The sequence below is a fragment of the Amblyomma mixtum genome, chromosome 6 (assembly GCF_055824585.1).
Source record: "Amblyomma mixtum isolate Tamu chromosome 6, ASM5582458v1, whole genome shotgun sequence".
NCBI lineage: Eukaryota > Metazoa > Arthropoda > Arachnida > Ixodida > Ixodidae > Amblyomma > Amblyomma mixtum.
In genome coordinates this window covers 157,912,842-157,940,179 of record NC_143017.1, presented here as the reverse complement: position 1 = coordinate 157,940,179, position 27,338 = coordinate 157,912,842, and the positions used below count along the sequence as shown (strand labels likewise).

The 27,338-nt window shown below is 45.0% G+C and overlaps 2 protein-coding genes across 3 annotated transcripts; both read left to right on the top strand.

The window, feature by feature from the left end:
• Positions 1 to 358: 358 nt before the first annotated feature.
• Positions 359 to 12,481, top strand: LOC149340940 (dermonecrotic toxin LarSicTox-alphaIII1-like). The gene is made up of 6 exons (XM_089551207.1): positions 359 to 630; positions 2,668 to 2,908; positions 4,053 to 4,184; positions 6,827 to 6,949; positions 8,973 to 9,204; positions 12,229 to 12,481. The coding sequence occupies exons 1-6, from the start codon at positions 433 to 435 to the stop codon at positions 12,479 to 12,481; spliced, it is 1,179 nt and encodes a 392-aa protein (XP_089407333.1). The 5' UTR covers positions 359 to 432.
• Positions 12,482 to 15,960: 3,479 nt separating this feature from the next.
• LOC149340939 (dermonecrotic toxin LhSicTox-alphaIA2biii-like) lies at positions 15,961 to 26,788 on the top strand. Of its 2 annotated transcripts, none has more exons than XM_089549858.1 (7): positions 15,961 to 16,132; positions 18,403 to 18,535; positions 20,130 to 20,370; positions 21,666 to 21,797; positions 23,383 to 23,505; positions 24,115 to 24,346; positions 25,732 to 26,788. In XM_089549858.1, the coding sequence occupies exons 2-7, from the start codon at positions 18,416 to 18,418 to the stop codon at positions 25,946 to 25,948; spliced, it is 1,065 nt and encodes a 354-aa protein (XP_089405984.1). In that variant the 5' UTR covers positions 15,961 to 16,132; positions 18,403 to 18,415; the 3' UTR covers positions 25,949 to 26,788. The 2 variants fall into 2 exon arrangements, with proteins under 2 accessions (XP_089405984.1, XP_089405982.1); XM_089549856.1 differs by having other exon boundaries at positions 15,961 to 16,137.
• The last annotated feature ends 550 nt before the right edge of the window (positions 26,789 to 27,338 follow it).

The window sequence follows — 27,338 nt, the reverse complement described above, 5'->3', positions numbered from 1 at the left end:
TATTATAACACTGTTTTATTTGCGACCGAAACAGCTTTCAACCTCGAAAGTGCACATTTTTTTTACAATCCATATTGCATGTCATATATATTTGTCAAGACTTTTACTAACAGTATTGTCGGAACATAATTGCGGAACTAATAAAATTTCTTAACTGTACCCACACTCAAACAGACACTCCTTGTCGTGTTTCAAGCAGCCTTGTTCCCAGTATTGTTAGTGAACATTTATGAATACAAAATAACTGCGATTCTGCAATGTTTTTTTTTTGCACGAAACTAAAGTTTTTGCGAGCGCTAATGACACTACATCGCTTCAATACATCAGTTTTAAACTTTTGAGGTTATGTGACACTTGTGTCAGGTCATGAAGGTCGACTTTAGAATTCTGCCTTTACGTCTTGTTTTATACTACGTAATTGGAGTGAATTAGATGAAGCAGTGGATGCGGCTCCACGCAGATCAAATACAAGTTACACCGTATTTTTCATTTTACAGCCAGCCAGCCACTGTGATGCCCAAGTACCTCTTCGCTGCTTATTTCATCCTGACAAGTCTATTTTGTGTGGTACTAAGCGACTTCACAAAGAATCGAATACGTTCTAATAGTGCACCTGCCACCTCGAAGCCGGTAAGTTGGAAAAGTCAGGTGGGCTTCACTTCAGCCGCAGCACAAACTGGGAATAGTATGCTGCACTTATTTACGCGGCGAAAATGTGATTCCTTGCCATAATCCTGATAACAAAAAGCGCGAGACGTTGAGCGCTTAGTGCTTGTTTGGAGCGAATTTATTCCTAAGAAATCCTCTAGAGACCTGTGTAAATTTTGTGAACATTGAAACTGGGAAATAAAACTGATTCTCCAATATATGTTATTATTAGTATTACCATGGCTGCATACAGTATACGCCTGTAGCCAGACTAGCACCCAAGGTGAGCGGTTGAAGGCGAAGTTCTTTCACAAACTTAAATGAAAATCGTAGAAGAAGGATATGAGCGCCAAGTATACCTGTAGGTTTTCAGAGCAACGTTGGCCTTCCCTGAGCCCAAACGATGTAGAGTTTTGAGAACTCCGTGTGCAGTTTATTTGACTAAACTCCAGAGATTTTTCAAGCGAGAAAGCGGGCAAATATTTGGTAGTTGTTTGCTGCAACCATATGCTCAAGGTTACAGGTGGCTGCTAATTAATTCCTTAATTTCGTATTAACAAAATTAAAGTGATTTTTAGAAGCTTTGCAAAGGTACAAAACTTTTCATGGCAATGAAATACTGTAAGCAGTTGAGTAGTACGTGTGCGCATCCCAAGTAATTGCGGCAGATCTAAATTATGAGCGAGAAAGTAGCCGAAAAAAATCACAGGGACACCTCATTATGTGTTGCCGATGCAAAACCATCATAAGGTATTGGTGATTTTACCAAAATTGATGCCACTACGGGTCTGGTGACGTCAATTTCGGCCTGGTAATGTCACTTTTCATCTCGTGACATCTCTTCTAGTCTGGTGACGTAAATGCCATCCGGCCCATGGGCGAATTTCGTGACCGACGACATTAATAAGAATCGAGTGTTCTTAACTGCGGCTTCTAAGATATAACGAGCAGCTTACCCTAACACCGGACGAAAAGTTATGCAATCAATGCGTATTTTCAGTACTCAACTGTGAGGTGGAAACCTTAAAGAGACGAAAAAAGGATAGTAATGAAATTGAGAACCTTGCAGGTTGATGTTAAGAACAAGGCATAAGTTATGCTCGATGTTTACGCGTTTTCATCTGTTAGTTAACGAGCATAACATATATTTTAAAGTGCATTTTTTCGCATATAACCTTTATTCCACATAAATAAACGCGTTGGCTAGGAGTATTTGTTGCAATTTAATAAAAAACTTCTAACAGTGCCTCGTAACTGTACATTAAGATTCAAATACATGTTGTGAGGTGGACGCAAAAGACGCAATCACAGAAGCGAGGACACAAAACGCGCTGCTTTTCAACTAATTTACTGATTCGATGGTTCGTTTGTCACGCAAGCAAAGGAGAAAAGAGAAGGGAAGGAGGCAGAAAAAAAACACCACTCGCTCTTGAAATGTGCAAAATTCAGCTCCAAAAAAAGTAGGTTTCAGTTTTTTGCAGAACAATATATGCACTATTCATGCAGTTCGTTTATATTTTATTCTTCCGACGAGGTAAGTCTCGAGAATTTCTTTCGACATTTTATAACGAATTCACTCCCCAGCACAGATATTGACTCACATGAGCAAGACCTTCACTATATTTGCAGATGTCCACTACTTGTGGGCTTATAAACACTGACCTTCACTTCGGTAAGTTTGTTCAAAGCGAGGACTGTCTGTGTCTTCTATTTTGCGAATGTGTTGCTTGAGCTAGCCCAACAATGCACTCTTTTAAGATTGCAACGACAAAACTTCAAAGCCAACTGTTTTCATCTCTTTTAGTCCGCTCTTCGTGGATGAAGTAGCCAACCAGAATAGAGTCTCGTTTAGCCTTCTTGCGTTTTCATTTTGTACTCTCACCCACTCTCTAACGAAGGCAACATAAGCCGAAAGATACAGCGACTCATTGCACATTCCAGGAATGGCTGATTCCATCAAACTTTGACGGTCGTCTCTGTTTCGTTATTCTTTTTTTAATTTTTGCGACTTCTGCACAGGTGAGCAAGGGCCACCACAGAAGACCTTTCTACATCATAGGCCACATGGTGAACTCACTGGAAGAGGTGGATGACTTCCTTGAAAGGGGCGCCAATGCACTAGAAGCCGACATCGAGTTTGCAGCGGACGGCAAGGTAGTGGGCACGTTTCACGGAGCCCCATGTGACTGTTTCCGCACCTGCTTTTCGCGGGAGTCCATCATGGATTACCTAGAGCACATTCGAGACACCACCAGTAACCGTGAGTCAGCTTATTTACCAATATCATTTATTTACCAAAAGCTTATTTATTTACCAACAGCTTAGGGTCAAGATACTAACCTTTCAACCATTGAAGGTGCTCAAAATCGCCACAGCGAGCATAAAGTAGTACGATTTTTAATATACAGATCTACTTCAAGTGTTGATAAACCTTTTTATTTCTCTTTATCTTCCACCCCTTGATCGAAACGATAGAAACCCATCACTGGCGCAAGCTGGTAAATAGAGAAGCGCTCCATCCAGTAAGCTGCCACCGTCAAGTGCTGGATGTATAAAGCATACCACCACCCCGAAAGCACCCATTCTACGCTGCTGTTAAGTGTTTCGAGCCAATGGTTTTATCCTGGGAAGGCTTATGTCGTTTGGATTGCGTTGGCTTGCTTTGGCTGACTATAAAGGCATATAATTTGCTGCAATAGCCTGACTGGAAGAAGCTCCTGCTAGTGTGTGCCGACTGCCAACCACAAAGCTTTCATCTCCTTCACTTCGTTTTACGTCCTGGAAGACTCCGCGTGGGTTGTTACAATAGTATTGAAAGCAGTAAAATAAAATAACAACGCCACTTGTGTTTCAGTTAAATAGGTGAGTGGTTAAATTTTCGCCGAATGATTACGACGGCGACGATGGGCTAGACAAGGCCTTTGCAGTCTTTCTCACATTCAAACTCGCGGAACGGGCTCGTTAATTTTGCTTTCTCTTTTCATTCATAGCTGAAGTTCTGCTATTTGTTACATAGGAAGCCCTTTATTCCCTCGCATTTAAGAACTTGCGTTCGCGAATCAGTGACGGCAATGGATGTTTTCTCTTCCTCAGTGTAGCTGTGCTACACTCTCTTACGAGGATACTGATATTTAATCATTACCCCGTGAAAGGACTGGTAACTGCACAAGTAAACAGTGAAACAGCAGAAGCAAATATGAAAGAGGCGCACTCGTAAAATCTGAGTTGTGTGTCGGTAACACAGTCGTATAAGCTGGAGTAGTAGCCATGCATCGAATGATTTCTTGAACCTTCCATGAGTGGTCGTTGCTTGCGAAGGACAGGGCTGATTGAACATTAATGGGAGAAGCCTCTGCCCTATAGTGGAGGTAATCCGGCTAATTATCATGACTGCTTTGTTACAGCCGACTCAAAGTTCAGAGGAAAAATGACCCTACTCCTCCTAGACCTGCACACAGCCAAGATTCCGCCGTATGCAAAAGCGAAAGCCGGAGCCACGCTTGCTAAATGTCTTTGGGAATACCTTTGGGAAGGCGGTAAGTATAGCTGGTATATATCTCGATGCTCTCAAGATAGGTAACATGCATTCCCACAAAACTCACAAGCTCCTTCTCGCGTACTGTTTTGAGCTCATTGATATTCCGCAAAACATGAAAGAAGCAAAGCAGCCTCTCATTTTAATGTCGATGTTACTTCATGTATACGGGTTGCACCTTGTGTTTATCTTGTCACAGTAGCACTCATTCAGTTTTTCTGCGCAAGCAGCCTTTAAAAAATGCTTCTAGTATCACAGATGACCGTAAATGCCCAGAAACAGGTTTCAAATCTGGTCGTTTAATACTTTTTTACCTTCAATGGCCGTGTACTTCTGCATTTTCTTGACCCCACATGGGCTCATTAAAAAAAAAAAAGTGGCGGCATCGTAAGAGGATATCTGCTGTCATGTATGTTGCAAATAGAAAAACACCATTTGACTCCCCCTGTTTGTCAAAAGCAATTCAGGTAGAGAAATATCCATGACGAGGTGAGCTCGTCGTAAGCGAGAAAGTGGCAATCGCTTTAACGCCGGCACGCACTCTACGTGACGCCGCTAAGAGACCAAACCAGAATAGAGCGAGTTACCCAAATACCAAGTACAGAACAATCAGTCAATTCCATCACTAAAAAAAGCGAAGTTAACCCAGTGAATTAGGATAGGCTGGCGCTTTTCCTTCGCAAGAAATGGATAAATAATGTCTGATATCAATGTGTGTCCTTCGGCAGGTACGACCATGGCATCCCCGGATCAAACCGCAAACAATCAAATGCATCCAACTACACATGCAATCCTCAGGGAGAACGCTACCTGTACGATTTATCATTGCCGAGATTTCTTCTTCCTTCAACCTCCCAGAAAAATGCAGTATGAGATTACTCATTCAGATTTTGTGCGGCGGATTCTCACTTCCAGAAAAGGATACACAGGGTGTTTCACCTAAGACTTTACGCAATCTTTCAAAAGAGGCTTTTTGAATTAGAAGAGCGCTTTATTCCACATAACATTGACAGTGATGTAGCACATCAGAATACAACTTAGACGTGCTAACTAGCATCATAGTTAATACTGAATAGCTAATTTTTTAACTATTATTGTTGGACTGTGTTGCCCACAGCGAGTAATATCAATACTATCAGTGTTTAGAATTTCAAAAACGCAGTTACCCTCGGCGCTGTGGCCCAATCAATTTTGGCTATTTCGACGAGTTGCGTGCACTGGAGAGGATGCTTTGCCTGCAAGCTTCTCGAAAGCGCATGCATTTAGCCAGAATTTGTAGGCCCATAGCGCCGAAGGTAATTGCATTTTCAAAATTCTAAAAACTGATATGGATATTACTTACGGTGGGCTACACGCCTCTCAATAGTTGAGGAGCCTAACAGTCATAGTTAAAAATTAACTATTCAGTATTAGTAAACCAGTCTGCTAGTTAACGCGTCTTAGTTGTATTCTAATATACTGCACCGCTGACAATGCTATTCCGAAAAAAAAATGCTCTTATAACTCAAAAAACCTATTTTTAAAAATTATGTAAAATCTCAGGTGAAACATCCTATGCAGTACTAGAATCGTCAGCTTGTGTGGTGCAGCTCCGGATGAATGATGCATTTTTCATTCGAGCGTTTTAAAACATCAACATCCAGTAGGCAGCAAACGCTTCTACACGACCAGCTAACGAAATGTCAACATACGGATAATACGGCGAGTCACGTACGCACATCGACAGGCCGTAATTCAAAGCTTCAAGTCCGACAGCATAGGCTGCTGTATTGAACACAATGACTTCCAAGCACGGACGCTTATTGCTATGAAGGCTCAAGTTCAAAGAACAGGAGGTTGTAGAGCGTCGGGAAAGTTAGAGCCCGAAGTTATGTACCGCTTTCCATAGAATTTCGGGAAAGGCCAGAGAGTTACATCTCATTGCGTCTTGGGGAAATGACGCCTTGTCCTACAGAAATTCAAAGCATTAAATGCAGTTTTAATAAAGCAATACATTTATTTCTTTTTAGCTGGGTCCAGATTCAGAGACAGATGCTGTCTCTCCCTATATGCAGATGTTGCGAATAGACTGAACTGGTTATGGAGAGCAAAACCTGTGCTTCGTTTCTGTTTTCTACTCTCCTGTCAGCTGAACGACAATTACACTAAAGCTGTTCTGAAATTTCCAATGAAAGTGTCGGGAAGTGTGCAAAAGGGCGCTATGAGCTCGTCTATTACTGCCTCGTCAGGGACCCAAATCGCATCCTTAATTTTTTTTTCTGTGCATTAACAAGGCCGCATTTAGTGCCTTACTATAGACTGTGCCTTAAATCATTTTCTGATTTTTCTGATAGTTTTTCTTCATTTTTGTTTGTAGACACTGGATTCATTTGGGCATTCGCTATTTTGATTTTATTTCCGCTAAACTGCTTTTGTGCAGCCACTGTCTGCCTCCTGCATATTTGAGGAAGCCACGACTTTCAAGATAATATAATGTTTGTTTCGTTCCCAAATTTCTGTTAAGGGTATTCAACGAACATCCTTCGCAGATAAAACAGCGGTAAAATACAAATAAACCAACAACACCAATTAATGCAAACAATGGCACCAGAAGTCCTTAAACCTTGATGCTCATTTTCTGACATTTCTACACTCGTTGCTTAGTGCCCCCTAAGGACAGGGTGAACGTCGTGCTTTCTATTGGCCACGTCAAAGACAGCGACGTCATCAGAGGTGCTTTGGCCTACATCCAGCGGACAGGAAAGCTACATCTTTTGGACAAAATTGGTGAGAGATGACTTTTAATTTATAAAACATGCACTAACCGCCTAAACGAATAGGAACATGCACAGGCAGCTATTGGAGGTACAACTTACGTTCCACTAATTTGGTTTATCGAATCATTTACAATTCACTCGTGTTGAAAACGGGAACATGTGATCAGTAGGCCGGCTGCCCGCGCTAATTGCAGTATTGCCCAAAGGGATGGAAAAGTACGGTATACTATTTTATACAGCGAATGCTGTTAGTGACACAAAATGCCAGCTCTCGGTGGCGGCGATATACACATCCCGCACAGCATTGAGTGGAGGCAAGCGCATTGGGTGGCCTGCATGCGCCCGCCTTTCATGAGAGGGGGGGGGGGGGGGGGGGGGGGGGGGGGGGGGGCACGTACAGACTGGAGCCAGCGTGTGCTGCCAAGTTCGCGCCAAATGGGTCCTACTGATTCGGCGTTCTCACCTTGCGGTACATACGTATGTGTTTGGGAGAGGATAATTGTGTTCAGGCCTTCTCCTTGTTCAAGCTGTGTGTGTGTGTGGGGGGGGGGGGGGGGGATTAAGCACCTTATGTGGATGGAGGACACCTCTTGCGGAAGACGAAAGAAGAAAGCGCGTTGCGACAGGCGCGGTATGTGGACAGGGGGGTCACAAATGTAGAAGTCAACCGCGGTTTGGGTGGGACAGTGGGAATCGGTACCTGCACACATCGTACGATGCGAAAGAGACGACGTCAGTACTCCGGAATGAACCGGCTGCATAGTGCTCGCTTTCCCAGACGCAATAGGAAAGCTGGAGGTAACAAACTCTGCCGCTGAACAAGTGGGACGGCCTCGAAGCCTCTAGATGTCGCTAATTTCATGTTTGATTTATGTGACGGTGGCGTCAGTTTTCAATGATCAGTCAATGTATGGCACAAAACGACGGGAAAGCGCACAACAAAACATTTTTTTTTTTTCATGTTCAGTAGCAGTTTCGGACGTTACGCTGCTGAAACTGGGTAATGTAAATCTTTGGGCAGACTGTTATGACAAAGCAACCTTTAGGTGCTGTTTCTCTTTCTTTAAACGTTAACTCCCGAAGCCATCGGCAAGAAATTAGGAGAAAAACAAATATGCTTGGTGTGTCTTTCACTGTAGCCAGCTGCCATCAATTTAGTTGGATTTAACTGCAGTGTGAACTTTTTTCTTTTCCGGAGGACTTCAGCCGCACATAATTTCATTGTAAAGGCGGATCCTTCAAGCTTGTTGGACATCTTATGCAATAAAAGAATGACGAAGGAGGGGGTGTTCTCGCAAAAAAAAGTGAAAAGGACGCATAGCTGCCAGATCACAAATCACAGTATAGATCACAGCCCTGACCTCCTGCTGCACTCCATGCCAACCTAAGGATGCTAGCTATTGCCCTCTGTCACCCCTTAAGAAGGAGCTGAGCCGCACCGAAACGTTGGGTTTGAAACTAAAGATTTTGGTTGGAGATGTGTTAAAGTTTACTATGATACCTGAAACGCAACCAGAGAGGCAAAACTGTCAAAATGTTTAGTTTTCTAGCACAGGGTGCTTCGATCATGGATGCCAGCATGCACTGGTATAGAGTATGGATGCACCCAAAAGAAGCAGGCAGCACTCAGGGCGTATGACCTAGTGCGTAACGAGGTCTAGTTTGGAGAGAAGTCGTTTTGGTATATACTAAAGATTACGGATGGAGTCAAAATGGGATCTGTGCGACCCGCTCATATTTACTGGATTAGTTTGTGAAAAGCTGAAGTTAATGCAGAGAAGCCTCGCCAGACATCTGATTACCTAGTAGCTCTTATACAGAAGCACAGCTCGGTCATATTGTTTCACAACTTAAACATTTCCATCAGCTTTACTCTGCAGAGTGGCCCCCTGACTTAACATTTTCTTCAACTCCAAAAGCAACTCATTCAACGTTAGCATGCTGATAGAGCCTGTGCAGAAAGGCGAATGGTGCTAGCTTGAACCATGATCGGGCTAATCAAACGCTCCACAACACTAGCCCTACTCTTTCAGGTTTCGACGTGCGCCTGAACGACCCACTGAAGCGGATTCGGCGCATGTACGAGCAGCTGGGCATCAGGCAGCACCGGTGGCAGGGCGACGGCCTCTCCAACTGCGTGCGCTTCCTTGTGCCCGTAAACAGGCTCGTGGCAGCCGTCAAGGCCCGCGACAGCAATAAGGGCTACATGGAAAAGGTGTACCACTGGACCGTCGACTTCCCGCACTTCATAAAGAAGAGCATTGGGTAAGACGCCCTTACACCCAACAGTGAAAGAGGGAGGAAGGATAAGAAATACAGGAAATAGCGATCACGTCTGCGAGGCTTGGACGATGGGCTACGCGAAAATTCGCAAAATGAAAAAATTACAACCGTTTATTCTTCCGGGCAATTGTTACCGGACTACCTAAAGGCATGGTCCGAGAAGGCATGGTGACTGTATGGTTCCAGAAGCTGAACTTCCCTTCCAACCACCTGGAAGCGGATGAAATAAACGAAGAAGGGATCGATGGGCTGGGTTTATTGCATACCATAGGTCCGCAATATCCGCTAGATAGGAAAGGTGGTTCGTTGTTGCTGTTATTGAACCTTAGAAAACTGTTTATTGAAAGGTTTTTATGTGATTCTGACGCCTATGGCTATTGTTAGAGTTGTACTGATTTACCTCGTGTTGGCTTTGGTGCTTTTTGTTTCATATCTAATCGGTGTTTATCCATACTGTTTGTTTTTTAGTCTGTTACTTTATGATTCTATGAAGAATGATCATACTTCCACATAGCGCGCTCCACCAACAGCACTTCTTACTGACAACAAGAGGTATTGTTGCTGTTCTACACCCCAGGATGCCTTGCCGCAATATAGCCATTGTATTTTGCATCTCTATTCCATTTCCACGAGGAAATAGAAATTAGGCGACCAGGTGGCACAGGTGAATATTTCTGCAGCGTGAAATGCAGCGTGTACCACCGAGTTATCTTGTACCTTCCCGTGAAAACTAACGACCATTTTTCACAGCATCCATTCCAAAAACGCACGAAACGCAAGAAAGAGTAAAAGAATCGGTTCTAGATGGTTACCGTAGATTTTTGTCGAGTTTTAGTCCTTGCCTTGTTCACAGCCATCAACGTCTGGCAATCCACCTGAAATGATGCAGATCCGTCGACGCTATCTTGTCATGTCGTAGCACCTTCCCAACCCCAGTTATAGCAAGCCCTTGTACTGACTACTGACTGTAATATACCGCCCTTACCACCGTTCCAATTGAGAATCAGATAAAGTTTGGAAACACGAGTTACCATTATTCCCTTTCACACACGACAGTGGCGCTAGGCGGCGGCCAGTGGCGAAGATGTTCGAGTATCTGTACTAGGATTTCGGAAAGCAGGTATCAGTCTGGCAAGAACATTTGAGCCGCAAGAAATAGAGAAGCCTATCACTGGCGGAGAAGCACCCTGTTCGCCACAGGCTGTCTTATCGTGCAGCCCAGGCGTGGCATCTGGCACAGGGCGCGTGCAGGCGCAGCAGTGATAACGCGCAGACACGTGCGCCTGGCGACCAACCGTAAACCGGTCTCCGAGTGGATTTTGCCGACAACAAGCGAGGGGAAGGAGATGCACCCACAGGTGGCACGCCTTTGTCAGTACTTCAAGACGATATTGTTAAAAAGTAGTTTATTGCCTTAAGGTATAAAGAGTCTAATCAGATGAATGAGTGAAGATTTGCTGATATAATTAAATACAAAGTAATCAGTGATTGGATACTTGTGTCCGAGTTTCTCAGAACGCTGCACTCTACAGCGAGAGACCCGCGGCTGCCAGACGTCGGATTCTCGTTGGTCGCAATGCTGGGAAAACCGACAGCACTGAGACAAATTTTGAGACTGCACTGAGATAGTAGTTCTCCATCAGTCTTGTTGACGATATGTGTTCGTACCTACGTCCCGAAGCTGGTATTCGAAAGAAAGTCCTGTCAATGAAGATTGTGAAAAAGTCAGACAGTGATAGAAAAGAAGCCTATAGATGCACTGCACGTTACGTCAGGAGCACCGCGCTGGAGGTACACGTGTAGCTTCAACATCGCACCTTGGAGCAGGTCACGATAAGCACCTTAGATAAATCGGTAGCTTCCCGTCTTGCTCTTGGTTTCTAACATAACGGCCACTATGATGTCGGTGAAGTTTATTTGTACCACAAGATGGGAGGAGATAGATCTAAGTGTGGCAAGGCCACGAACTCAATCATACAGGACCTCACTGAAGTCTCGTGTTCGTCCTCTTTCAAACCGCTTGCCTTTCGTTAACCTTTTAGTTTCTTGACGTGAACCACAGAACCTGCCATCTTAGTCAGCTGCGCCAAGAGTCCGCTAAAATTAGCAGACTCGTAGTTCCTCGCGGCTTTTCTAAGCTCTGGTGGTAATGAGTGATCAATACGTGCTAGCAAGTTGTGTCAGCTTTTGAAACAGCAAATCTACAGCGATAGGTGAGTTGTTAATTAGTGTCGTTAATTAGTCAACTTGTGGAAATAAATATATCGTCACGCTGCTCGCATAACAAAAAAAGGCAGTGACTAAACCAACGCTGCTCACAAGTGATAGATTTTTTTTCTTTCTGGGTACTGTTAGGCCTACTCAGAAAAAAAAAAAAGGTGCACTGATGGCTCATTCTCTAAAGCACAGCTTCTGAAACCAGTATGTCGGAGGTCCGACTTCAAGAGTGACTGGAGGCGCATGGTTTTTGTAGCTTCGCTTCTTGAGGTGCTTTGTGACGGGCTATTTTTCACGTAGTATTGATTCAATGTCGCTAGAGGAAAACTATGTAATAGCGGTATCTTGCCAGTACTCACCGATGGGGCTGAAACTAAAAGGCCAACGAAAAGACTTGAAATGAGATTGAAGGCAGCGCATCGATTCATGGAAAGCAAAATAAGAGCGTCAACTAAGAGATATAGCACACGGCAGAACTTGTTAAGAACCAAATCCAACCTAATGATATCCAACCTGAAATTAAGAAGAGGATATGGGTGTGGGTGGGACATGTGTGATTTCGTGAACAGATAAACAACTATTCGTTTTAGCAGCGGAGTTTATTCGGCGAGAATGAAAGTGCAAAAGAAGACAGCAGATAATCAGGACAGAAGATAAGTAGCCACAGATGGCGAAGGGCAGGGTTAATTGTAGGAATAGGGATGTGGGAATCTGTTCCGCAGTGTGCGCCAGTAAGAGCTTCAGCCCAGGCCGCAGTTCGCTTATTTTGCTTCTCACACGCTTGTGCAGGCACGGCGTTGACGGAATCGTAACGAACCGGCCAGACAACGTGCTCCGTGTGGTCAACAGTGAACCTTACCGGAGTCAGCTGAGGATTGCTGACACGAATGACAGCCCATGGACACGGTTCAGCCCGGACGCTGTGGAGTTGAAGGAAGACACTGACAGAGAGCTGGAAGCCTTGGGCGGAGGAGAGGAGATCCCGTCTCCTGTCCTCACGTGGACAGCTCATTCCGAAAAGTTTTCACAGCGAAAATACTAGAGGGAACTGTGATGTCTAATTCTAGAACTCATACATCAATGTACTGGCCAAAACGCCATAGGCTATATTATCGGCGTTAAAACCACTGTTAAGAATACCACGCTGGCGTGAAGTATAGAGCGTCACGTGGACCTGCACATTACGGACGGAACAGCAAGTCTGGGGCGCAGGCCGCACGTCACGTGGCAGGGCGGCATCCAATCGCGTCTGCAGCAAACTCCGAACGAGATGCGTACTGGGCATGATGGTGCCGCGGGGTCCCGTGACGCCTGGTCTTTGACTGAGATCTGCTATGTCACCCACCAGAGACTTTGACTGTTTGGAAATCCAATTCAGCCCCACAAGACGAGGATTGAAAACAATGCATTGTTCTGGGCTGTCATGAGTTTGACTATAAAACGTTTTCCAGATATATTTAACCCTAGGAGTCGCCAATCTGCAGAAGCGATAAAACGCACCTCCCCTTATCCCAACCTTACAGTTCAGATAACGGCAACTACCGGTGCAGGACACAACAGACTTTATCATCTACCGCTCACATTCCGCTGGGCTGTCTTGCAGAGAAACATCAGTGTGAAGTGAACTAGATGAAGTGAAGTTCAGGGATGCTTTTACACCATGTGTTCGTATCTGTGTTCCTCCGAAGCACACGCGGGACATCCTGCAGTGAAACGCTCGCTAAGGTCTAGGAGCACAAAGTTGCGCATACTACAGTGCAGCTTCCCGGAAAATGCAAACTGGAAAGTTCGCGGAATGCTGCACAAACACTGGAAAGAAGTGAGACTATCGATGCGTCTCCGCTGGTTCGAATCCTGCTCGAGGTCGAAGTTTGTTTCTGTTGGGTATATCATTCGGATAGAATGTTCTGGTACATTTCGAATAAATTCGACTACATGTTCACTATTTTTTCCGGACGATCGTCACCTCAGTTTGTCAAGAGTGGTGGGAGGTAAAAGCATTTTGTGCTTTAAAATACGGACCCCACGTTATTTCAGCAGCACTATGGCGTGGTAAAGTTGTTGATAGCATCGAACACCCATATCAAAACAACGGAACGAATCATGAACAAGAACACTCTGAGATTTGAATTCCGGATCCTTGGGTCTGGAGCCGGGTTCTACGTCGTCAAGACCACAAGGCTTTTTTGTATTTCTTGTACCGCTTGGCATCAAACAAACGCAGTTGATCACAAGGCACAAAGGCAATGCAGTAACATTCAAAGTGGTAGCCGAAGTTTTGCTGCGCTGTGGTTTAAAACCGTTTCAGGTTAATCAGCTCAGGTTAACCAGCTCAGGCTTCAGGTTAATCAGGTTAAGCACAGTCTAGGAAGCGACCATAAAAGCATTAGTCCCCATTTAGGACACCTGGCCAAAAGTGAATCCTGGAAACACAACAAAAAATGTAAATTTAAATGAGCAACAATTAGCGCTAATATCAGAAGGCATCAAGGAAGAAATTTAGAAGCGCCCTCCGGAAATGTGTTGTTATAATGAATTGAAAGAGCTCATCTGAACGAAAATAAAAAAAAAGTACCAACCGCTCGAAAGAAAAAAGGAAGCCACGAAGAAAATTAAGGAAGCCGGTGAACAAAGACTGGTGGCTTCGAGAGAGCACAGAAAGGCACCCATGATGCCGCTTTGGTGGACCGCCATTTAAGGAGCACTACGCACGTTTTACAAGCCTGACGAGCTTTATTGGTACTAGTCCTGATTCGGTATAAAAACTGCGCGCTGGTTGTGTGAAGAATTGACGGATCACGGTTCCTGTGGTCCGGCCGGACTGGATGCGAATGATGTCACGACCAAATGAAATGAAAACGAAACGGATTGTTACATGAGTATCACCATCATGATAGCGCCACGCAGATCTGCAAAGGCAATGTCACAGTTCCAAAGGTTGAGCTGTGTTTATGTGCTGCATAACAGTACGTTCGAGCATGAACGCAGACTTTCAATTTCGGAATGCACGCTTCTGCACCTCTCCCCTCTGCCTTCCATCCTTTCCTGCAAATCTGCATTCCGCACTCGTCTGCGTCGCCGGACCTTTGCGTGTGTTCCACTCAAGACAGCGAAGACAATGCCAGCTCTAAGTTTAACCTTATATGGATTACAATAGGAACAGCTGTTGTGAAGGCACAACTGTCAGACTCCACAAGCCTTGATGACGTGAACAAGGTAAGGTTCCTCGAGACAGGCTCCCCCGGTTTATATGAATATTCTTGCTCTGAATAGGTTCGTTCCTCCTCCGAGCCATATTTATGAGTAAATGAGCTGTATTGAACACCTCATCTGTCATTTCATATCGGAAGAAGCTATCGACAATCTGTCTGCCGTAATTTAGTCGCATAGAGGTAGCATAATTCGGGGGAAGTACATAAAATATAACGAAAAATTCTATAACCGCTACATTTTAGCGGTAGTAACCTATGGGATACAAGCGTGGAGACTGACGGATAGAGTTGAACTTACACACAGGACAGCTCAGAGAGCTCTGGGAAGAAAAAATGATGGGAGTAACATTAAGATTAGCCACCGCCTGCTCGTACAGCAGGCCATCGACGTCGTAGGCGCCCAAGTGTCGTGCCTGAATAAAGTCTCGCACTACTACTACTACTAATAGGAAGGAAAATGGCAGAGTTGGTCAGGGAGCAAACGCGAGTTAATGATAACCTAGTAAAAAGCAAGAAAAAGAAATGGCATGGGTAGTGAACGCAGTGAGAAGGCAAAATAACCAATGGTCTTCAAAGGTGCACTGAAGAGGAATCTGAACTTGTATTTTTACGGCTGGAGCTTTATCTACACGTTCCGAGCGTTCCTGGAAACTTCGAATTATTGCCCTGTGCGGCTGATTTCCCTAATTTAAATCGGACTAGCGTCCGGCTCCCACCTTTTTTTTTTATTCCCCGCAAACGGTGGGAGGAGTCGACAAACCTTTCAGCCAGTCCGGTGGCGGCTTGCCGCTCTGCCTTCGGCGGAGTGATACCTAGTGATCGGCGAAAGCAAAGAGTCCACGCGTATTTTTATTTACGTGGGCCTAATTTGCAGCTATGTAGTCTCTGACTAGATCTATTTATTCATGGAAACCTAAAAGAAACAAAATAAAAGCGAAAGCAAACTCGCCTGAAAGGCGCTTCATGCGTTGGTCGACTCCTCCCACCGTCTGCGGGGAATTTAAAAAAAAAAAAGGCGGGAGCCGGACGTTAATCTGATTTAATTAGAGAACTCGGCCACACAGGGCAATAAATCGAAGTTTCTAAGAATGCTCGGAACGTGTAGATCGAGTTCCCGATGCAAAAATACGAGTTCAGATTCCTCTTCAGTCCACCTTTAAACGTCACGGACAGGATGTCGTCACCGTACGAAAGGAGCTTCGGGAACAACGCAAACAATGCCCTTGCTTTGATCACCAGTGCGGCTCCATCAGGTTGCTTGCGAAACAGGGTCGACCCTCTGTTGTTCTTTTCTAGCAGACTACCTCATCACTTCTCTTCAAAAAGGGTATAAGGCGCAGAACAAAGAGAGCCGTTAAAAGAAAAAGAAAGGAAACCAGCGCATTAGGTCAGCTGTGCAGAACTATGTCTTCTGCGTGGACACAGTTGGGATATGGAAGGTGATCCGCGAACACGCGTCTGCTGAATCTCATCACAAGCAAGTAGCGTACGACCGTATTCATATGTCCTATCCTGTCCCTTATGCGTGTGTTAGGGCGGCGCATGAAAACTTTCCAGCTTTCCGTTGTGTCATACAGAGATGAATTAATTTTCCTTTTGTTTTCTTCGTTGACAGTGCAAATATCTATATAACATAGCAACAGAACTGTTGTGGCGTACACTTATAGCTGCAATAGCTATCGGCTTCCTTATTTCTCTTTTTTTTTGTGTTCAAGATGAAATAATGATCTCAAATATGGGCTTTCGCGAGAATCCAAACTCGTCAAGTGCGACTCCATTCGTAGTGATGCATTTGACCTTTTTAGCCGTAAAGATATAATATAATTGCTAAGACAGACAAAACCTCTAGGAAATGGCAATTCATGTTCTGCTGGTAAGATTTAGTCAGTACGTTATTAGCTTATATTAGTAAAAGGTATATACCTGTAAAAAAATGAAAAAAAGTGACAAAGCTTCTGCACTGCTCATCGTCCATCTGGCGTGTGATTTCTTAATGATGTTGGCATGTGCTTTCAACTACAGCATTTTTACGTTGCTTCTTAAGTAATTTTCTGATCTCCAAAATGGTTTTCTAATAAAAATATAGCAGCACTGGATTACCTCACGTTATTTCAGTAAGCTCAGTTAGCTTTACACTGCTCTCAACAAATTGAAAGTCACTGACCATGTCAAGTTACAATTCAACGTTTTGGAACCCGTACATACGTGTTCCTTGCTCGCTGAGGTGGCCAAGGGTCGGTCGTCCTTTGAGCATGCAGCACGTGATGTAATGAGCTTACGTAGATTGCCGGCAGATTTCCATTAGTCCGATTCATAGTGTTAGTTATTGCCTGAATGATCAATGATTCCAGTGGCAGCCTTGCTGACACGTTTTTCTCTTTAGCTATGACGGTGGCGGAGTGCCAGTCGACGTTATGGTGATTCGTTTGAGCGGGCTCAGCGATCGCGATCGATGCTTGATTGCCATTCGCCACGTCACGTTTTTGCTCTTGCAGTCTCTTGGAAACTTTCCAGTTTCGCCGATATAAAGATCGTTGAAGTCAGCGCATAAAATTCTATATAGCACTCCAGGATACACGTCGTCGGACAAGCGGTCCTTCACGTTTATCAGCTTGTTCCGACGCTTGCTTGAAGGAATAAGTGCGACGTGTGCATCGTACTTAAAAAAAAAAATTAAAAAGAAAACGCACGATAGGGCTTCGCTCACTCCGGGAATGTACGGAATTGCTGCTCGGGTTCTGAATTTACGCTTGTCTGCTTTTGAGGATCAAACACGCTTCTAGATTTGTGCCAGAAAACGCCCTGCATAGTCCTTGTCGGCAAGCTCATGGTGGACTGTTCTTAGCTCGCTCTGTTCATCATGTCCATCAGTGCATACACGCGTGGCATATGTTATCAGGTACGACGCAATCGACAACTTGTGGGCGCTGGGATGGTTAGAATTAAAATCCAGACAACGGCTGGTGTGAGTAGGCTTCCGGTAGACTTGAAGCTGAGATAGTTCGCAGATCAACGAGTCAGTGTGTCCAAGAGAGGCAAATAACCATCCTTCTCCATTTCAACTCTGAACTGTATGTGCCGGTTTTCGGACTTCAGGCTATTCAAGAATCGCTGAACGGCCCTTTTTTTTGACAACGAGAAGCAATCACCTGCGTACCAGTAGGGGACTTTTGGCTCCGGTTGAAATGTTTCAAGTACTTTTGCCTCCAGAGATTCCAGCATTAAGAAGGCTGTTGTGACAGAGATTGAAGCCCCCATGGCTCTACGTGCGTCTGCTTGTAGATGTTGCCGCCACACGAGAAGTATGTGTCGCCGAGGCAAACCCGAAGTAGGTCACGGAGTTCTGGGACGTCAAAAGGTGTGCGGTTGGTTAAGCTGCTACCTTTCTGCAGAGCTACTTCGCACGATGTGACAGCCAGATCCACTGGTACGCTGGTGAACTGCGACGTTACGGATTCCGAAACGTCGAATCGCAGCTTGACATGGTCACTGACCTCCAACTTGTTCATTATCATGCCTGGCCAGATGACCATTTGTCGAGTATTAAACTACGCTGCTCTTTTGATGGTACACGATTGTGCCACCTCATGAAGTCTTGCGGCGTCCTTGTCGTCAGAACGGTGCGTTCAATTCTTGTGCTCCTGTAGGAAAGTTACATTATAGTCGCAAAACTGTGCTCAACAAGGTTAAGATGCGGGAACGGTGTCACCCATCTCCAACAGCCTTTTACTTTATATCTATCGGTTTTCAGCCGTCAAGACACCATGATGCCTGGGTATCTCCTTGCCGCTTATTTTATCCTAATAAGTATGTTTTATGCGGTGCTAGGTGACTTTACAAACGAAGTAATGCACCCCAACATCGCACACATCAGCCCGAAATCGGTAAGTAACAAAAAGGGAAATGCGCTTCACATCAGAGAAAGCGCCCCCCGGAAACTTTCTCTCTCTTATGTGAGGTGCCTACCATTTTCGCCGCTACGTCACTGATTACACATTTTCACTGAATTCCCCTTGCCCTCCTCGGTTACCTATGCAAAATACGCGCTGACCCGGTGTGCACTCAAAGGACAACCAATTACTGCAAATCCTGAATAGTAGTCGTCTTGGGGATAATATGAAAAAAAAATTGCTGAGGCTTCACTTGGTTAAGCCTGGAGAATGCGAAGCATCATCGTGTCGCGTAATTTGGAGGCGCACAACCACAGCGACGGCGCGAGGTGGGCCCCCGTTTCTCCACTGTCGTGACGTCATCGTGTCACGTGGTGTGACGTCATGTATCACGTGATTTGGAGGCGCACAACCACAGCGACGGCGCGAGGTGGGCCCCCGTTTCTCCACTGTCGTGACGTCATCGTGTCACGTGATGTGACGTCATGTATCACGTGATTTGGAGGCGCACAACCACAGCGACGGCGCGAGGTGGGCCCCCGTTTCCCACTGCCGTGACGTCATCGTGTCACGAGGTGTGACGTCATGTATCACGTGATTTGGAGGCGCATAACCACAGTGAAGGGCTGAAGTGGTAGCTAAAGTAGTATGCTTCGCATAAAAATTCATAGGGTGGTTATTGGCTGTAACGTGATGATCCGCGAAAGCTCGGCGAGACGCAGTGCTGAACGTTCGCGCCAAGTCGTTTTTCCTCAATCTGGGCGACGGCGCGTACGCTGTTTTTTGAGAACTGCGGCATCATGTCATGTCATACAGGGCATTTGTGGCCACGTTCCAAGCTCATTTTCCCTTTACCCACCAGCCACAAGCTTGCGTGCTCAGGCCTCCCACTTAAGGGCAAGATTTCGATCATCGCGTTCCCTCTGTACTGCATACCTCGCCACTTAGCGGAGACATTAGTTCATTCAAATGTTGCTGGGAACGTCAGTGTAAGCTTGTTGTCCGAAATGCGGTTAAACGAAAATATTGTCTAATAGAACCCTTTAGTTTGTTGTGTAGCCCGTTTCAAAAATGGCGCTTGTCACTTAACGGCTAAGTCCCCAGCACTGCTGCGTGCACTACGCAAAGGACCGGTGTAGACGGTCTGGCTAAGCCACACATCACGCCACACTCTGCTAGGTTTAACCCTCGCCACTTGACTTCCCCGCTCGGGATCACGCTCGTAATGACGCCCGCTTCAGCCCTTGCGTTCACAGTCGCCTGCAGGTGGCCAGTGGGAAGCGCCATTCTCGCCACCACTCCCTCGCCTCTCCTTCCCTCTCCCCCAAATATCGCGCGCCTTCCTTTTTTCACTCTCCTCCTTCCAGTCCTTTCCTCTGTAGACGAAAGACGACGGACGTCGCGATAGCGGAAACGAGGCATTAACAGCTCTCGCTGTTCAACATAAGCTTAAGAGGAATCCCGCACCAGTTGTGCATTGCCAACTTAATACGAATTAAACATAACGGAAAAGCATGCTCAAAAGGGAATTTCGACAAAACTTGAATGTCGTCACTCTTGCTCTTTCTTCCTTCGCGCGTCTGCACAGGCTAGCAAAGGCCGGCACAGGCGGCCTTTCTACATCATTGGCCACATGGTGAACTCGCTTGAAGAAGTGGATGACTTCCTCGAGAAGGGATCCAATGCCCTCGAGGCAGACATCGAGTTTGCAGATGACGGCACCGTGCTGGGCACGTTTCACGGAACTCCGTGTGACTGCTTCCGCGGCTGCATGAAGCGAGAGACCATTTTGGACTTCCTGGAGCACATTAGGGATGTCACCAGTAGCCGTGAGTTTGATTCCCAACGCACGGAGTTCGCCGTTAAGCTAAAGTCTGTTATTGCTGTCACTGTCGCTCGGGATGCTGTCCCACGCAACTCTATCCCAGCTAAAAGAAAGTGGATATGTTTAAATTAGGAAAGACATGGCCAAAGCTTTGCGGATCGCGGTCTTCCAGCGCAAGCATGACAGTGCCTATTTCTTCATTATCTAACAGCTCAGTATTTCAAAAATGAACCTTGCCGTCTCTGAAGGGACGAAAATGTTCATTCTTTAATGTGGAAAACTGAGTATTTTAAAAACAAAACATCTTTCTCTTTTCATGTTTTCTTTCTTTCTTTTGACCTTGAACGTAACGCAATAAATCCATGGGGTGCAGTAAAACATGATGGTTGGTTTTATGGTTTATGGGGTTTAACGTCTCAAAGCGACTAAGGCTATGAGAGACGCCGTAGTGGAGGGCTCCGGAAATTTCGACCACCTGCGGTTCTTTAACGTGCACTGACATCGCACAGTACACGGGCCTCTAGAATTTCTCCTCCAAAGAAATTCTAGCCGCCGCGGCCGGGATCGAACCCGCGTCTTTTGGGTCAGCAGCCAAGCACCATAACCGCTGAGCCACCGCGGCGGCAGTAAAACATGAGCACGCGCGTTGAGAATCAGTTAGGAGCGCCAACAGTAGCGTGCCTGGATACCTGCGCCACTGCACACAGTGGTCGCGAGACGCCATATTTGAGCCCAGGGATTGCGTAAACCCACGTTATGTCCACGAAGTTTTCTAAATACCTACCTGATGTAAACATTTGATGCCTATCAGCAATACTCGAAAGTCTCTTTGCAAAAAGGGCCGAACATGCTGTATTCCGAAATAATATTGTGGCAACGCAACGTTCAATCTCTGACCCAAGATGGCGCATGTGTCCTCGGCGTGAGCGAAGGAGGGTGTCATTGACGCGCCCATCACCATGTAGTCAGTAGGCGTAGCCTAGTTCGGGACATCCAAAACGAACCCTAATGTCAAGACACCTTGCATTTCGTCTGCATTGCGAAACGTGTAAAAACAGTTTGCAGATACCGAACTGCTGAAAAAAATATAGACTTGTAACCCGTTCCGTGCTTCAAAATGTTCACAAATCTTCCATGCATCCACTTTGATATGATCACTGAACCTCCGGCACAGAGCCAAAAGAATGCCAAAATATATTCCCACAATCCCGAGATTATGTTCTGTGGGTTTTTCTTATATGACTGTGCAATATAAAGCACCTTACGAGAGACACGTATGTCACTTGTCCCTTCTTTCAGCTGATTCAAAGTTCAGAGGAAAAATGAACCTTCTTCTACTGGACTTGAAAACAGCCAAGCTTCCGCAATCTGCCAAAGCGAAAGCCGGAGTGACCCTAGCAAAAAGCCTTTGGAAATACCTCTGGGAAGACGGTAGGTAATGCTTGGTTTGGGTCAGATATTTCTAGACGGTTAGTGCAACAGCTCTCCGCACAAAAGCATTAAGTACATATTGTCCAGTCACTCTTTTAATATGATAGCATTGAGGCTCCCGTTCTGTAGAAAATCCGGCGCCGTCGTCACCGTCCTAACTACCTAATCTGATTTGGTTAAAAAAAACTGATGCAAATTGAATTAGAAGACACTAAGCATAATCGGCATGTGCAGGTTTAAGGATGAGGAAATAAAGAATATTTTTTCTAACGCCTGAACAGTTTCGCACGCCTCGCACAAGTCAATATTCGCTAGGATATCTCTTAAATGTCGCAGTCAAGGCGCAAGCCGGGCTCAGAGATGCGTTTGCTTGCAAATAGTTAGATCACAGAGCTAAGGAACAACGCCACAATACCGTTTCCATATGGTTTATATGGAGTCAGTATGGAGTGCATGGAGTCTGTATGGACGACATGGAGTGCGCGTGTGGTTACTTACGGAATCCACATGACATCATGCTCACTTTATGGAAGTTCGAGATTTTATGGAAGATTTATGAACAACGCCCAGAAACGTATGGATGTTCATATATATTTACCCATCATATGGACTATATATTCCCATAATTCCATACGAGCGACTCTTACGGAATGTTACGGTAGGGATGCCTTCACTGCGCAAAATAACGCAACGTTATAGGTAAAAGAAAAGGAATGATCGCAAAATTTATAAATCGGGTGTTTTTACTTTCATTAAGGGGGGGGGGGGGGGGGGGGGGGGGGGGGGGGGGAGGGGGGGCTGCGCTGATATCAGGAGCCGAAGCAATGCCTCAATACCCCCATGCGTAAATATGCGGAAAATAGATTGAACTTTCAGTACCTTGCGAGACATTTACTCCACTAGCTTTAATCTGGAATGAATTCAGGATGTAAATAATTTACCCGTATTCTGAAATTGTCAGTTAATAAGCTGTAAGACACCGTTAGCAGCTGTGTAACGAAAATAGCAACCATCAACGCTTTCCTGTTCTCATTTCTCTAGCAATAAGCGCAGCTTTCATTGACTCTTCTTATGTATATAGTATTATTTCACGCGCTAACTGGCAGTGCTTTGTTGCGTTCAAGTTCGTGCTTGTATGTCGCTCTGGTTCAGCCTTTCGGTATTTGTATTTTATTCCAATTTATGTTCCAGTCAGTACAGTTCTTGTCTCTTGTATATGTCATGGAGTGAGGAGCTCTTGATGTAGGTGTACTTAAATATTTACATGCTGAAAATTCCTCTAGAATTGCAGAAATAGTAGCAGAAGACCTTTATTCGACCATAATTTACAGGTCGAGCATGTCGAGCACTGAAGGGGAGGAAGAACAGCGACCTCTGGTCGCCCAGGCGGTCGACATGCTCGGCCTGTATATTATGGTCGAATAAAGGTCTTCTACTACTATTTCTGCAATTCTAGCGGAATTTTTAGCATGTAAAGTATTCATCAGGCATCAATTACCAGTGACTGGAACTAATGCAAGAACTGATATGAGAAAACGCCCTTGGTTCTAATTATCTTTTATCATCTCAACCCACTGCGGGTTAGTGCCTCCTAAATACAGGGTGAACGTCGTACTTTCCATCGGCTACGTCAAAGATCAGGACGTCATCAGAGGTGCTTTGGCATACTTCAAGCATAAAGAAAAGGAACACATTTTGGACAATATTGGTAAGTCAAGATTTTGCTAGAAAACGTACTAGCCATCCGATTGTCCAGAAACACTGTCCTATTCGATGCGTAGCTTACGTTTGGTTTTTAACGCTGCTTTCTCGAAGCACATGCACTACTCTAGCTTTCAGTAATAAAGCAACCAGTCAAGCTAACCGGCTGAGCTTACTGAATTATCCCCCAAGGCGATCGAAAAAGGTAGTCGGCACAATTTTTTAAACTTGAGTATCGGCGTCGAATGTTTTGGGACTGAAAAAAAAAAGAGAAAGACCACTTGTATGATTGTGTGTCCTGAGGGCAGGAGCTAACTTTTCTGTCTTTTTTTTTTTTTGTAAAGCACTTCCATTCCAATGCATCTTGCGAAAAGTCCTTGAAAAAAAAAAAAAAGATTTCCAGGTACTTTCACCTTGCGCGGTACATATCTGCGGTCAGTTAGGAAACTTTCGCACAAATGAATCATCTTTCTCTGCAAAGGAGCTCGCCTGCAGCGTCACGGCGACTAAAGACTATTTCACGTGCACTTGTTAATAATCGCTAGCCTCTCTTGGAGATCGTTTGCACCCCGTCGTGCTACTGAAACGCGCGTGTACGATACTACCATTCTTTCAGGTTTCGACGTTGGCATGAACGACCCACTAAAACGGATTGGGCGCATGTACAAGCAGCTGGGTATCAAGCACCATCGCTGGCAGGGCGACGGCCTATCCAACTGCGTGCGCTTCCTTGTGCCAGTGGATAGGCTGGTGGCAGCCGTCAAGGCCCGCGACAGCAACAAGGGCTTCATGGACAAGGTTTACCACTGGACTGTCGACCTGCCGCTCTTCATAAGGAAAAGCATTGAGTAAGCCACCTTGCAGTATTAGCGGAGCTTCGTTGAAAGACGTAAAAGGTAGCGGCTACCTCTCGCACAGCTGGCAAGAGGGAGAGGACAAAGAATAAGGAGGGAAAAATAAGGCCATGAAGGGAAGAGGGTTGGAAGGAAGGCTGCCCAGCAGGCTGAAAGGGATGCAAAAGGGGAAAGACAGAGCGGGCGAAACACATAAAACCTACACTAGAGAAGTAAGGATAAAACAATCTAAGGTTACCTATCATGAATTGTTTAACCATGGTCGCTTATCGAATATTAAGAAGACCTCATGGATTCTAGAAATAGTGATGGCGATAAACGAACAGTATACGCATGCTTTAATCAAAATGGTGGTGAACTGTGCGAGGTCTTCAAAACGAGGACTTGCTAATGAATTATAGCCGATCTTCGTATTGTTTCAGACATGATGTTAACGAATTATAATGTCTGCAATTGCCAGAACCAACATATCGTGATATTGACTACAAGATGCGGCCAAGCGGCTAAAAGCAACACACTACCCGAAACGGGCGGCTGTGATTTCGTTTTCCTTTTTTTTCTTTTTTTTACCCCGGAAGCTTAAAAGTGGAACAAAAAAAGAAAAGCAGAAAGATGAACCAGAAAATGAATCGCTATATAGGGCGCTTTACCTAAGACTTTACACAATTTTTGAAAATAGGTATTTTGAGTTAGAAGATCGCTTTTTTTGGCACAGCATTGCCAGCGGTGAAATACATCAGAATACAGCTAAGGAGTGCTAACTGGCAGGCTTGTTGATTAATACTGAATGGTTCACTTTTTAACTACTTTTATGCTGCTTAACTATTGAGGGCCGTGTAGCTCACTGTAAGTAATATCTATATCAATTTTTAGAGTGTCAAAAACGTGGTTACCCTCGGCGCTGTGGCCCAACAAATTTTTCCAACATCGCGCAAAGGCAAGCGCTTTCGAGGAGATTGCAGGAGAACCAATTTGTACAGTGCACGAAACTCGTGGAAATAGCCAAAATTTGTTGGGCCGCAACACCGAGGGTAATCGCGTTTGCGGAATTCTAAAAACTGATATAGATATTGCTTACGGTGGGTTACACGCCTTTCAATAATTAAGTAGCCTAACAGTAATAGTTTAAAAGTTAACGATTCAATATTACATAACCAGTTTGCTAGTTAGCACATCTTATATGTATTCTCATGTAGTACACTGCTGACAATGCTATGCCGAAAAAAGCGATCTTCTAACTCAAAAAGCCTATTTTTTTAAAATTGTGTAAAGTCTTAACTAAAGCACCCTGTAGAAAGCAGTTCCTCTTTAACGCCACCTACAAGAATCTCAGTCCCATGGGCTGTTCCTGCAGCTTTCTTTCTCACACGCTTACGCAGGCACGGCGTTGACGGCATCATCACGAACCGGCCAGACAACGTACTCCGTGTAGTGACCAGCGCACCATACCGGAAGAAGCTGAAGGTTGCTGACATAACCGACAGCCCCTGGACGCGGTTCAGCCTGTACCCGGAGGAAAGGCGGATGGACAAAGACAGAGAATCGGAAGTTCTGGGTGGAGGAGAGGAAAAACTGCTGACTTCTGCTAAATGCTAGCAACTCTGAGAGATCTAACACTAAAGTTAACTGTGACGCTCAAGTTTATCAGTGATATCACAATGGTTACCTGGTTAAGATGCGATGGACAATCTCTCGGCATTAAAAACCCAGCGTAAAATGCCACGCAGGAGTGAACAATACAGCATCAGGCAAGCCTGTACAAGATGGACATAATAGCAAGTCCAGGACGCATGCCCTATGCTTCACCTGATACGTTGACAAAGAATCGCGCCGACAGTGAACTTACTGCGCATGCGCTGCTGACAAGGCTGCGCGAGGCGGTGCCACTGCGTCACTTGATGCGCGGTCCCCGGCCGTGAAGTGTATTCAAATGAGAGCGCTTCATAAAAGAACATTCGCAAATGTCTATATTCATAAGTCAAAGCGCTTAGCTGCGTGAACGCTCGGTTCGATATCACAGCATAAAGTAATCTGGACAATCCGCGTGAAAAAAACACAAAATAGGCAGTGTTCTACGCTATCCTCTCCACGACGGTCGCATTAGGACACTAATTTCTTACTTCTTACTAGGACACTAATTTCTTACTTCGTATTAGTAATTTCATACTTCGTATTAAGACTAATTTCTAGCTTTATTTTTTTCTCCAACAAAGAATTCATAGCGTTAGCGTTGTAATTTATAGCTTCTGGTAAGCTTTATGCCAAGGTTCAGCATTACACAGTGGCGACAGAACACCCAGAACCCGCCATAAGTGTCACTCACGGTCATTGGCCACTCGTATCCCATACGTCGTCTGGCAGGAGAACATCAGTGCGCACCGAATCTGAGGACCACACTTTATATATTTATATTAAATGTTCGAACGACCTTTTCTTCGTGGTGTGTTCGTACATCTCTGTTTTATGGTGGCGTCTAAGAAAATGAAAGCAATGAAAGGTTTTGAATATCTATCGCATTAAAGATTGCCAACCGAGTGGCTTTGAATGGGAAACAAAGGAAAGCACAGTCACACTCATGCGAACGCCTTAGATTAATGACCGTGATTTTTGCAGAACTTTCACCTAAATTCGCTTCCCATAGACTTTGTCAACGTAAGCGACTGCGACGTCAAAAAAAAGTGAAAGAAACTCTCGCATTTGATCTCGAAGTGACCGCATTCACCACGCTCTGCCGCATTATGCTTTTCCTGCTTTTAAAGCGAAGTTAAATTGCTTTACCATTCACAAGCGGCTATAACACTTTAAACCAGTACAATCTTCCCACATGAACAGCATGGCAATATGTGCATTAGTGCGCTGTGCGATATATTAACGTGAAAATAACAGTTTAAGCAGTCTAGGCGTCAGCAACAGTGCGGCCCGCTATTGCACAACTGTATTTATAACGCCAGAAAGCTCATCAGTGCGCTGACTTACGACACTCTGA

Bases quoted from the DNA above. Each gene is read 5' to 3' on its own strand.
- LOC149340940 (XM_089551207.1), top strand. From the start codon at position 433: ATGAAGCAGTGGATGCGGCTCCACGCAGATCAAATACAAGTTACACCG. The intron at 4,185-6,826 runs GTAAGTATAGCT...CTCGTTGCTTAG, and splicing joins GGAATACCTTTGGGAAGGCG to TGCCCCCTAAGGACAGGGTG. The intron at 6,950-8,972 runs GTGAGAGATGAC...CTACTCTTTCAG, and splicing joins ACATCTTTTGGACAAAATTG to GTTTCGACGTGCGCCTGAAC.
- LOC149340939 (XM_089549858.1), top strand. From the start codon at position 18,416: ATGATGCCTGGGTATCTCCTTGCCGCTTATTTTATCCTAATAAGTATG. The intron at 20,371-21,665 runs GTGAGTTTGATT...CCCTTCTTTCAG, and splicing joins TAGGGATGTCACCAGTAGCC to CTGATTCAAAGTTCAGAGGA. The intron at 23,506-24,114 runs GTAAGTCAAGAT...CCATTCTTTCAG, and splicing joins ACACATTTTGGACAATATTG to GTTTCGACGTTGGCATGAAC.